The 12,297-nt window shown below is 53.7% G+C and overlaps 1 protein-coding gene across 1 annotated transcript in view; it reads right to left on the reverse strand.

Moving 5' to 3' along the window:
- Window positions 1-12,297, reverse strand: part of SLIT1 (slit guidance ligand 1) — a 157,659-nt gene that overhangs the window by 50,653 nt on the left and 94,709 nt on the right. The window contains exons 5-8 of the mRNA XM_031461512.2: window positions 2,608-2,679; window positions 1,445-1,516; window positions 758-829; window positions 67-230 (exon numbers count right to left, since the gene is read on the reverse strand). Coding sequence (XP_031317372.2) covers window positions 67-230; window positions 758-829; window positions 1,445-1,516; window positions 2,608-2,679 — 380 coding nt within the window. The remainder of the gene's footprint in view (window positions 1-66; window positions 231-757; window positions 830-1,444; window positions 1,517-2,607; window positions 2,680-12,297) is intronic.

The raw sequence follows: 12,297 nt of genomic DNA on the forward strand, positions 1-12,297 counted from the left end.
GGGATGGGAGGTGGGGCAGGAGGCAGGCAATGGGTGGCCAAGAGCCCCAGCAGGGCCTGCACCCACCTGAGCAGCTGAACTCACTCTTCTGGACCTCGGCCACGTTGAGGCCACGCAGGCTGGCAGGGCCCGAGCACTGGGTGAAGAGCCCGATGGAGGGCCGCTGCCTCAGCCACTGGGAGAGCCAGGCCAGGTGGCAGTCGCAGAACAGGTGGTTGGAGTGCAGGCGGCTGCAGGGGGACAGGGCGGCTCACAACCCACCTGGGCCCCAGCCCCCTGCCAAACGGTGGGAGCCCCTCTGCCCGGGAGGGGCTGAGCCCCGGGCGCTCACTCGGTTGGGCATAGTCTGCACATGGTCAACTGCGCAGCGCAGCCCCAACTTGGGGATTATCTGCAGTCGTGAGAAACTTCCTGGAGGCTGCCCCTTCCCTCCCAGTGAGCTCAGGGGAGGGCACCCCTTGGGCTAGAGTGTGCCCCGCGAATGTGGATTCACCTCACTGAGCTCACGCTGAACCACCACCCCAATCACACAACTCATCTTCCAAAACAAAAGGAATTCATTTGTTTTCCAAGCAAAACATCACATATAAATGACGTTCAAGGTCCTTCCCTTTTAGACACCCTCCTCCCCAACTCCACTCAGCCCCCAACCTGGGGTGGCCTCTGGGGATGCAGAGGAGGCTGGGCTCCTTCCCCACCGGCCCGGGCACCTCCCCTGCTCGGCCGCCCCGCGCTCGGCTGCCCTGGGCTGACTCACAAAGTCCGCAGCCTGGGCATGTGGTTGAAGCTGGACACGGGGATGGTGGTGATGTTGTTGTTGTTCAAGGTCCTGAGAGGGAGAAACCAGGCACTTAGCATCTGCCCAGAAGGAAGCTGCGTGGGAAGGTGGGCACGGCTTCTCTCTGACAAACAGGCAGATTCCCACACGTGGTTCACAGTCCCCTCTGAGGTGGACCAGCGCTAGGCTGGACCCAGGACTATGCTGGAGAGCATGAGACACAGAGCCACCCCAGGGAAAGCTCTGAGCTGGGACAGTCATGCAGAGACATCACAGCTTCCGAGTCTGGTAGGATGGGAGGTGGAGCCAGAAAGTGAGGATGGGTGCAGGCTCGGAAGAAAGCGTGGGGTGTAGACAGACAGAGAGAGAAAAGGGAGGCATTCCAGCCTTGTAAGTTAGAATCTCCTGGGAGACACAGCCCCTCGCCCTGGGGTTTATCACAAGCAGGGTAATCCCAGGTTACACTGCTGGACATGACCCCAGGAGTATGACTTGGTGGCAAGACTAGCAGGGCAGAGAGCATGGCTTCTGCCCTGGGCTAGAACTCGCCTCCCAGGTCTCCTGCCTCCTGTGCTGCCCCCAGGCCCTGACTCCAGCTGCCTGGGCCTCGGCACTCATATTAGCTGGGCTCTCTCACCTCTGTTTCCCTTCCTACATTTTACTTACAGCACCTCCAGCCCCCGCAGAGCCCGGAAAGCTCCTTCCTCAATGCAGTTGATCTGGTTCTTGTCGAGCTGTCTGTGAAGCAAAGGGAAGTTGTAGGGGATGGCACGTTGCCAGCAGCCGGGGAATCCAGACATTTATGATCAAGCACTCCATTAGTTAAAAAAAAAAAAAGAGGCCTGACCCCAATCATTTGTCCAGTTTATATGTGTCGATCCAAATAGTAAATGTTAATAAAAGTTTAAAGTCTTTCTTATTTTTAGTTAAAACAGTAAGTATAAATAAGCTATTTGCTATAATAATATATTAGCCAATCTGGGGATATCTCCTGGGCAGCAGGCACCACCCCACCTTGGAGACCACCTGGAGGGTTCTGGCAGTTGTAAAATGAATCTATCACAGGAGCCGTGGCAGCCAGAGCTGGCAAAGAGATTGCAGTCTGAGTGCCAAGTGAGAATGACTGGCGATGGCTGCCTGGAGTGCTGCTTGCAGAATAAACTGAAGCTGTGATTGGGCTCCTTGGGAAAGAAGGCAGTGATCAATTACTAATGTCTGCTACAGGCATGGGAGGTAGGGGAGTGACAAGCATGCCAGGCATTTGCCATTAGTCAGACCTGGCAGGAGAGGGGTAGGGGGTGGAAGGGATGGAGTAAGCCTGGACCAGAATAAATCTGAATAATAGAAATAAACCATTACATTTAAATGGCATTTGACAAAGTGTATTTATTTCCATATCTCATTTAAACTTCAGAGCAAGCTTGTGAGGTAAATATGATATCCCCATTTTGCAGAACAATAAATATTGAGGCTCAGTGACGTTCACTGACTTGCAGCAGCTTACACAATATGGACCTGTAAGAGAACATTCAAACCCAGCTCTCCCACTCACTGCAGAGCAAGGGCACGGAGACTGTCCATTTGAATGGAACAAGCACATCACCCAAGCACCCCACAGTTCATGCTACTCCCTTCAACCTGGTCCCCAAAGTCTGCCTGCTTCCTCCGACCCCAGGTTGTTCCAGAAGACCATACTGGCACCAGCCATCTCAGAGCCCAGACCAGCTCCCTGGCTGCCTGGACCACAGGGCTCAGGGAGACCCACAGGGATGCTGCCAGGGGTGGCCCTGCAGCCTCCAAGCCCCTCTCCCGCCCAGGTCTATACTCACAAGTTTTTGAGGTCAGTAGCTCCGCGAAAAGCCTTCCTGGGGATGGCTTGGATGGTGTTCTCACTTAGGTCCCTGCGAGGTCAAAGCCAGAGGGAGAAAAAACACTGTCAGGAAAGATTTCCTCAGAGCACCCTGATGAATCAGGGAGGTCAGGTGGACCAGACGGTGCCTGGACCAGTCACAGTTGCATCCCAGCACCTGGGACAGTGCTTGGCACACAAAGGTCACTGGGTAAACATTTGTCGAATGAATGAATGAATGAACGAGCTGGAGCTCGATCCCCAGCAGCCTCCCCTCCCCTTCTCTGGGCAGAGGGGTGGCAGCTGGAGGGTGCAGCCTGGGGCAGCGGTGATCAGCTCTTCCTGCCCCCAACCCTGCCTGCCAAACCCATAGGGGTCAACTCAGCCCCTGAGGCATCGTCCAGGGCTGCAAGGAGCAAGCAAAGGAGGGGCTTTTTGATGGGCCACAGCCGCCGGCCATCTGTGGTGAGTGTACCTACAGCTCACTCTGTGTTTTACTAATCAGGATGGAGTTTCCAGAAGAAGGCACAACTGGATTCCAGGTAGCCCATCCAGTATGTGGCTGACCCAGGTCGTGAGCTCCAGGCTGGGTCTGACTCCAGACCCCATGCTCTCAGGGACTGTGGGGAGCAGCGCTGCCATGGGGAGCCTGGGCCCAGGCTGGGGACTGAGCACGCTGGCCCAGGGGCTGCAGTGCTGTATCCCTGCCCTGCCGGAGGGCAGGGACCACTGAGGACTCCAACACTTCCCCATTATTAAAGTCTTGAAGTGAGAGAGGAGGCATTGCAGGGACTCAGCAAATCAGCTTCCACTTCCCAGCAGCATTGGGCCTCTGGCATCTGTCCATCTGCCCTTCCCTCCCTCTTTCGACCTTACTACAGACTTTTACAAATGCCCCTTTGCTTCCCACGGTGGTGGTAACAGCCCCCACCCCTACCCCACTGAGAACTTCACATGTGTAAACCTGCCTGCCCCTCGCACTGCTCACATTTCACGAACGAGGAAAGAGGGGTTCAGAGAAGTTACACAGCTTCTTTGAGGGAACACAGCTGGCGGGTGGGGGCTCCAGAATTTGAAGCAGGCAGTCACGTTCCAGAGCACCTCCTTGCCCAGCAGCCCTGGGAGCAGGAACCGCAACCTCAGACGGCCAAGGCTGCCTGTGCCGCGACATGGGACTCTATGCCTGGCAGTTTTGCAGACCCCAGCCCCTCCTCCTGGGCCAGGTCCATGGGGCTTTGACCATCTCTCTCCTGTCAGCCAGTGTTATAAGGACACTCAAGCAGCTCTCTGGAGAGGCCCACAAGGAGAGGAACTGAGGCCTCCTGCCAAGAGCCAGCAATGTGAGAGCGTCATCACGGAAGAAGGTTCTCCAACGTTAGTCAAGCTTTCGGATGATGCAGGCTGCTATGGTCTGAATGTTTGTGTCCCCTCAAAATTCAGATGTTGACATCCTTATGCCCAATGTGACGGTTTTAGAAAGTGGGGCCCTTGGGAGGTGCTTAGGTGATGAAGATGGAGCCGTCGAGAATGGGATTAGTGCCCTTAAAAAAGAGGTCTGAGAGTGCGCCACTGTCCCTGCCACCACGAGAGGACACGGCTATGAGCCAGGAAGCAGGCTGTCACCAAACACCAAATTTGAAGGCACCACGACCCTGCACTTCCCGGCCTCCAGCACTGAGAAAGAAGCAACTGTTCTGTGTATGATGCTCAACTTACGGTATCTCTGTTACAGCAGCCCTGACGGACGAAGGCACGGTCCCAGCCAGCATCTTGACTCCAGTCTCATAAAGACCCCCAGCCAGAACCCAGCCACTGACACAAGTTGTGAGATAATAAATGTTTATTGTTCTTTTGGGCCGCTACCTTCTGAGGCAATTGGCTACACAGAAATCAATGAGTAACACAGGGGCACCAAAAGAGGAGAGGCTTGGAAGTCCTGTTAGAGAGTGGGGTCCTGAGTCTGAGGGCGTGAGGTCTCTGAGGAAGGCAGGGCCATGTGCAGACTTGACATGAATGAGCTGAAATGTGTTAGAGCCTTGGCTCCATCACTTCCCTCTTTGGGCCTCAGCTTCCTTGCTTGCAGAGGCTGGCGCAGATGACCTAGTCTCCCTACCCACGTGGGCCCACCAAAGGCCAGCCACTCCAAGACACAGCAAGTGAGGCTCCTGGTTCTCAGGGCATCTGAGGTCCCAGGGAGGAGGGGAGGGGAGGGGAGCCCGTTGTTGACAGTGCCACCCCTGAGAGGAGTGGGCTGAGGGAGGAAAGACCTGGCCACCTGCCCTCCCCTGCCCGCAGGGAATCAGGAAGAACGGAGCGCGGGTGGTGAGGGCAAGACAAGGACGGGGAGGGGTGGTGGCCCGGAGACTCCCACGGAGTCAGGAAGATGGAGGGCGCACAGGGGTGGGCACCTCCGGCGGGACCCTCTTCTCGGCCCCAGCCAGCAGTCTGCCCTTCAGCCAAGCCTGGGGGGCAACTCTGGGCTGACTATTCCCATCCATTATTCCATTTAATCCTCACTACAACCCTGCAAGGAAGGTTTTTTATTTGTATCGATTAGTTTATTGATTTAGGCCAACCTTGTTCCAGAAAGACGTTAAGGTGGCTTATAGGGAATTATAAAACAGCAAGAGAGCAGGAGTGAAAAGTAGGGCAAAGAGAAGACAAATCAATGGCGGATAGCAAGCACGCAGCACCACGTGACCCTCACGCCTGCCTGCTCCAGGGCAGAGGGTGGGCTCCAAGCTTTCTGAGAGCTGATGTGAAAAGGGGAAACTGGTCAGATAACTGCATCCCCAATATAGGTATAAATTCAAAAGAATCAGTTTCTCAGGAGTAGAGCTGCCTTTGGCACTAAGAAGAGATAAGCATTTCTCCAGGGCTCTTTATGAAAAATGACAGTGTGTCCCAATCAATAACGCTAGATCCTTATAATAAATGGGTTTCAAGTGTCTGTTTCTTACAAAAGCATTGCATCAAAGTGTGATTCAGGCAGAGCAATTCTATCAGGACGCACACCAGGAGCTAAGTGGGGAAGGGAGGGGTAGGAACAGTCTGTTACAGGGCGAAGGCATCGAACCTGGCATGATCCAGGAATCACTGGGAGCAAGTCCTGGGAAGAGGGTGTTGGCAGGAAAAAGCTTTGCAGACCAAAGAAGGTGACAGGTTAGACCAAAAAGGGGTGTGATCTGATGGCCTTCTGGACAGGGCTCTGTGGCACCAAAGCTCACAGGGGAAAAGATGCTGCCCTGAGACGGGCATGCAGGCAACAGATACCAAGAGTCAGTCAATGAGGTGAGCGTCCAGGGGCGGGTGTGAATCACCTCATTGATTCACCCAGGGCTGGCCCACAGCAGTGAGCCATTCACGCTGTTAAAATGAGTAAAGGAAACTGAATTTGAGACCCCGGAAGAGGTCAGCCTCTGGACCAGAGGAAAATAGGTGAGCCTTGGAAAGCCGAGGAGAATGCAGAGTGCTGGCAGCAGAGGGCAGTGGAGAGAGCATCAACTCTGCAATGGAATGCCTGCTTCTGCCAGTTAGAGCCACGGACCCCAGAAGTTACATACCTGAGAGCTTCAGTTTCCCTATTTGTAAAATGGGGATTAAAGTATGTACCACACAGGGCTTTGAAGAAGAGTAAGTAGGTTCATGTGTTTACGCTTCTGTCCTAGCACCTCCATTTGGCTATATTTAAGAAATGCTGGCTTTTTCCCATTGCCTTAAAGCACAGTTCACCTATCTCTTTCCTAAGGTTCTGACTGTTGTTTGCAGTTTGCTCACTAGAGGGCGCGAGAAGCCTTCCCTGGACTTGGATGTCTGCTCAGGCACATCACAAACCCAAGCAAAGCTATTCTCTCTCTCTCTTTTTTTTTTTTTTTTTTTTTTTGGCCTCAGTTGATCCCCTACCTAGTCAACAAATGTCTTTCCCAAATCTCTTTTAAATAACGTTTCTCATCTCCATTCATCTCCATTTCACCAGATTGGCATGCAAACCCCACAGGCACCAACTTCGACTTTCCTCATCGTGTTTACCAGGCACTGAGCCTCCTTTTTCTTCCTGAAACTTAGTCGTTGCTGCCCCATCTTCCTCCCTTGGTGACCTTGTCACAGGCCCTGAAGTACGGACCATGGCCTGGGGTGAGAGAGGCCATCCTGGAAGAGGGAGGGCTCTGCAGCTGGAAGGACAAACCAAAACCAGGAGCAGCTGGTGGCCTGATTCTGGCCAGGGGGAAACACAGGGCACAGAGCTGCGAGGCAGACAGGGGCTCAGAAGGAAGTCCCAGGCAGGATAGTGAAAAGCAAATTCCCAGAGCAAGGACGCAACAACCAGACAAAGGACAAGACAGGGGAGATAAACAGTCCTGGGGACGGATTCTAGGGGTAAGGATGAGGTCCTAGATTTCTGACAAGCTCAGATGCTGCTGGTCCAGGAGGCAAACACTGAGATGCCAGGGCATAGAGGAGAAATCCCACAGCTAAGTATCAGGATGCAGACTTGGTTCCAAAAAGCCCTATCTAACTCACTTAAATCGTGTGGTCTTGGCTGAGTCACTGAACCTATCTGGCCTCAGTTTTCTCATCTGCAAAATGGGAGTGAGAAGCGGCTCCTTCCTTACAGGATTTGATGTAACAAGTACTGGGTGCTCTCACCCCTGTCTATGACTCCACACATGCTGTTGTTCTTTCATTTCCTCAAATTCCTCCTGCCACAGGACCTTTGCACTTCTGTTCCCTCTGCCTAGAATATTCTTCCTCCATTCTTCACCCAGTAATTCCTATTTATCTTTCACATATATGTCTATAGACACCTTCCCTGACAGCTCCCTCTGCAGCTGGCTCTCAGGGCCCCAATGCTTTTCCTTCGTAGCACTAATTCAGGTTTATAATGAAATATTTGTGTACTGAATGTAATAATAAAGTACTGATTTTTGGCTAACACCCATCTCTACATCCTGGACCTCGATCATTTTTAACTGAATTGAACTAAAGTGGATCCTTCCATGATTCTCTTGCTCCAACCCTTCTACATTTTCCTGACTAGAACAAGGAGTTAGGATAGGCCATGTGGCTGAGATGGGAAAGCAGGGGCTTGGGGCAGCACAGGCTGGCTGTGTGTCAATTTCATGAGCGACCAAACCTTGTGCACTGGAGATGGCTACACCCGCTCTGAACCAACGAGTGGGGGCTCTGACGGGGAGCACTGGAGAAGTGCTTATTACCAACGTTGTTATAATAAAGCTGGCCGTTCTCTTTACACGTTCATATGAAATTCCAATAATTACCCTGGATGGCTCTGAGGTGTCACCAGCAGCATGAGCACGGAGGTTTGGAAGCCTCTGAGGAAGGTGAGTGGCTCATGGGAGGAGAGAGAGCTGAAGTGCCCCCACCAGAGGGGAACCGAGGTAAGGGTCCTGCAAGCAAAGATTCCCCCCTTGCCTGAGCCCCATCACCCAAGATCAAAGGCCCTGAGAGACAAGTTGCTGCCAATAGCGCCACCCCTGCCGAGTCTGGGGCACCCTAGTCAGGTCCCTTTCCCTGAAGAGAAGGGGGCAGCCAGGCCCACACCCTGGCTTGGGCACCATCCCAGGGGCCCCCCTCCTCCCACGCACTCTGCCAATCCCTCCAGCCTCTGCCAGGGCCAGGGGAAGCTGGGGCTGGGAAGCTGAGGTCAGGACCCCATGTTCTCGCTGCTAATCCCCCTTCACGCTCTAACCAGATTGGGCTCTGATGGCAGGCCGGCCTCTAAGGGGATCCACAGCGGGGCCCAGCCGGGGATGCTGGGCACTAGCCAAAGCCAGACTCCGCCTGGGGTCCCGCCGCCTGCCTGCCAGCCCCAGCGCAGAGCTTGGCGCCTGCTCTGTCTGCCTCTCAAGACACAGGGAGTCTGGGCAACCTGGCCTGTCCCCCTTGCCTGACTGGTTACCCTGAACTTGCCCAATATGGGGCAGGGAGGGAACCAGGGTGGCCCCACTGTTCCAGCCCCCACCCCCGATCCCTGGGGCTTCTTTGTGGGATTAAGGACGTGGGCGCTGGAGCAGACAAAGCCGGCATGTACCTACACACCGAGGGACTATATGTACGTTTCCTAACCCCTGGAGCCTCAGTCTCCTCCTCTGTGAAGTGGGAATAACGGCAGGGTTGTGGGCTTAACTGAGGCTGTGTGTGGTGCTCTCAGCTGGGGCTGGTAGAATGGGCTGCCACTGCCAACTGCTCTTATGAGCCTTGGGGCTGAAGGTGGTGAGGGTCAGGGTTGAAAATTCCAGCACTGAGAATGAGAGGGGTGAGGCTGGAGGTTGGCTCTGCCACCAGCCCACCACGTGACCTCAGGCACAACATGCAGTTAGTTCCCAGCACCTCGGTCTCCCCTCCCAACAGCACTAACCTCCCAGAGATCAGGAGGATTAAATCACACACGAGTGGGCCCAGCACGGGGCAGCCTCCCTCCCGCTGCTGCAGGTGATGGTGATGGTGGTGAGCGCCACCCGGGATCCCTCAGCCAGTGACTCGGCTCCCACAGCTCCCACATCTCCGGCGCCTAGACCCGCAATAGCAGAGCCACCTGGGAGTTTTAGAAATATGGACATTCTGGCCCCACCTACTGAATCAGAATCTAAATTTTAGCAAGACCACCAGGTGATGCATATGCATGTTAAAGTTTGGAAAGTGCTGCAGCTAACAGAGGGAAGTTCTGAGCTGTGCCTGTCCCCAGCTGGGGCGAAAGCGAGGGATAGGGGCTGTAGCCCCTGTACTTGCCAGCATTTCAAAGCCAGGGGCAGAGGTGACAACTCCTATCCTTTGGAGGGCGAGTGGAGAGCCACTTGAATACGGACTCCCCCACTGGGTAGAGAGAGGGAAAGGCAGCCTCTGACCTGCCACCTGTGGCATGCCACTGCCCACCTTCACGAGAACAGAGGAGGTGCTCACCAGAGGTGGGGCAGTGATGGTCACTACCTTAGTCCCACCGCCCTCCCTGCATTCCTGCTGGGGTAGGGGTGGCGACGGGGGGAGGGGGGTGTCACTGCCTGAGAGGGTGTTGGCAAGCACCAGGCTGTGGTAATCAGTTCCTTTGAGAAGGTCAGGAGCCACCAGGCCAGGAGCTGGGAGACAGTCCCCAGGGATGGCTCTGCAACCCAGGTCCCTGCTGCAGGATGAGCCCCCAGAGGAAAGGCTAGTCATGACCGGGGTGCACACCCTCATCTAAGGGGCTCCTGGGACCTGGCAGGACCATCCCTCCTTTATTTCTGCCTTCAAGCCTCCCCTCACATCCTACCCTTCCCACCCAGGAGGGAAATTAATTCTGCAATTACCCCTCCCTACCCAGTTGACCCAGCCCATGGGACATTCAGGTGCCCCAGATCTACCCTGCGTGGGTGTGTTGCCTGTCTATGCACCTGTCTCCATGTGACCTTCAAGGTGAATTCTTGAGAAGCATTTGGTGATAAGGACTTGAACCTGTTTTGCCTGGGCTCCAACCTCAAGGCAGCGACTGGAACTTTGTCATTCATAAATCTCAGGTGCTCCCAGGAGAGCAAACTGAAAGTTTATCAGGGGCTGATTCTCAGTGTGGATGAGTTTGTTTCATCATCTCCAGAAGTCAGGTTTGGGTCGAGGCAAGGGGGCGGGTGTAGAAGAGACCAGGGAGTCAAGGGACATGCTGGTGGTGAGGTGAAGAGGAAATTGGTCCCATCATCCACAGCCTAGTTTCCTCTGATCTTGGCCCGTCTCTCCCCCACCCCAGGAGCTGCCTTTGCCTCCTCCTATGGGGCCTGGCTGCACTAAGTTTCCCCTTGCTAATCCCTGTGCTCTCCTGATCCCCTCTCCTCTGCTCCCCTAAGGGCCAGAGTCAGGCCAGCTGGAATAAATGGCTGGGGCCATCAGATAAGCCCATGTCCCCAAAGGGAGCCTCAGTGAGGGTGAGGCACTGGCCAGACAGAAGCTGGTCTGGGAAGGGAGCCAGGCAATCTGGGTTCAAAACAAGCTCAGAATCAATTAGCTGCCTCTCTGTACCTCCATTTCCTCATCTGTAACATAAGCCCATGAGAGAAGTAAATAGATGAACGTAGGTGAATGTATCCCAAAGATTGTCTGGCACACAGTATGTGACAATCAATTGTGTGGCCAGTAAGACTTCAAAGCACTCCTACTAATTGCTGGGCGGTCCAGCTCTGACCCCTCTCCTTCACCACCTCTCCTCCTCCTAAGGTGGTTATAACATGCATGGCATTAAAGCTCACACATGCTTTGTGGGGCCTTGAGATTTTAAAAATGTTGAGCACTCATCTTCCCAGGGAACTCCTGATGTCCAAACTCCTGTAGGTGGTTTTGGAGTCTGACACCTGGGGCGGCGGAGTTGGAGCTTTGCAGGAAAAATGGGCTGGTCTGAGCTACAGTGCGTGCCAGGCACCGTCAGCAGGAAAGATGTCCTCTCTTTCCTGCCCACCACACCACCCCGAAGCCACACATCCCCCTGTGGCCAGCCCCACTCCCTCCAACCCTGTGGAGTTAATGTTGCAGAAACCTAATTAGGAAGAGACATTAAGCAGCCCTGGATGGCAGTGCCATAAAACCAGCCTGGGTAACATTTCTGTGAACTGGGCTGTTTGTTATGTACCTACAGGGCATCACTGCAATCAATTCCCACGACAGAGATATCAGAGGAGATACGCACACCCCACAAAGCAACCACAGAGCCCTGCCAAGGAAAAGCTGCTCAGGAGTGAGTGGCTCAGGGACAAAGAGGAAACAGACCAGCAGGCACAGATCCCAGCCACCATAGCAAGAACAAAGTAAGGGCAACTGGGAAAATGAAGAAGACAGGGAATGCAGGCCTCTCTTAATTCGAGTGCCAGTCAACAACCACCGTGCACTGAGTCCTCAGGAAGCGCCAGATACTCTGTTGAGTCCTGAGCAAGGATGCACTGGGAGTAAAAAGACTCTTGTCCCAGATGCCTTTGAGTTGGTAGAACCAACAACTCCAGAGATTCCCAGCCCAGGCACGCAGGGTGGGGAGTTTGGCAGGGAAAAGAATCACAACACAGAAGAAAGAACATGAGCTTTGGAGCCAGACAACCCTGGGTTTGATTCCAAGCTCAACCATTCCCTGCCTGTGTGACCTTGAGGAAATTACTCAACCTCTCTGAATCTGGTTGCTCATGTGTAAAGGAGAATTCATCAGAGCTCCCTCTTGCTGGGTTATAGTGAGGATCAGACACCACGTGTGCGATTTATATAAAACACAAAAATAGGCAAAATAAATTGCTGTTAGAAATCAGGATGGTGGTTACCCGTGTGAGGGGATTAATGACTGGAAGGAGGTACAAGAGGCTACCAGGTGCTGGTGGTGTTTTATCTCTTGATCTGCTGCTGGTTGTACGAGTGTGTTCACTTTGTGAAAATTCAGCAAATTATATATATATGAAAATACATAACGCATGTACAGGAGAGAGGACCTGGAGGAGCCCAGGGCAGGTGTGTGGGGGACGGGCCAACAAGAGCCTCCAGAGCCGGCCTGGATTCCTTCTTTGCCTTGTTTTAGGAAGGAATTAAGGCAATTTTAGGGATATATTATAAAATGGAGTAAAATAACAGAAACCAGGGGAAGAATTTTTAGATTTAAATTTAAGGCACACCCTACAGAAGACCTTGCACCTGCTACACATGGGTGTGGGCTTCT

The sequence above is a fragment of the Camelus dromedarius genome, chromosome 8 (genome assembly GCF_036321535.1).
Source record: "Camelus dromedarius isolate mCamDro1 chromosome 8, mCamDro1.pat, whole genome shotgun sequence".
Classification (NCBI taxonomy): Eukaryota; Metazoa; Chordata; class Mammalia; order Artiodactyla; family Camelidae; genus Camelus; species Camelus dromedarius.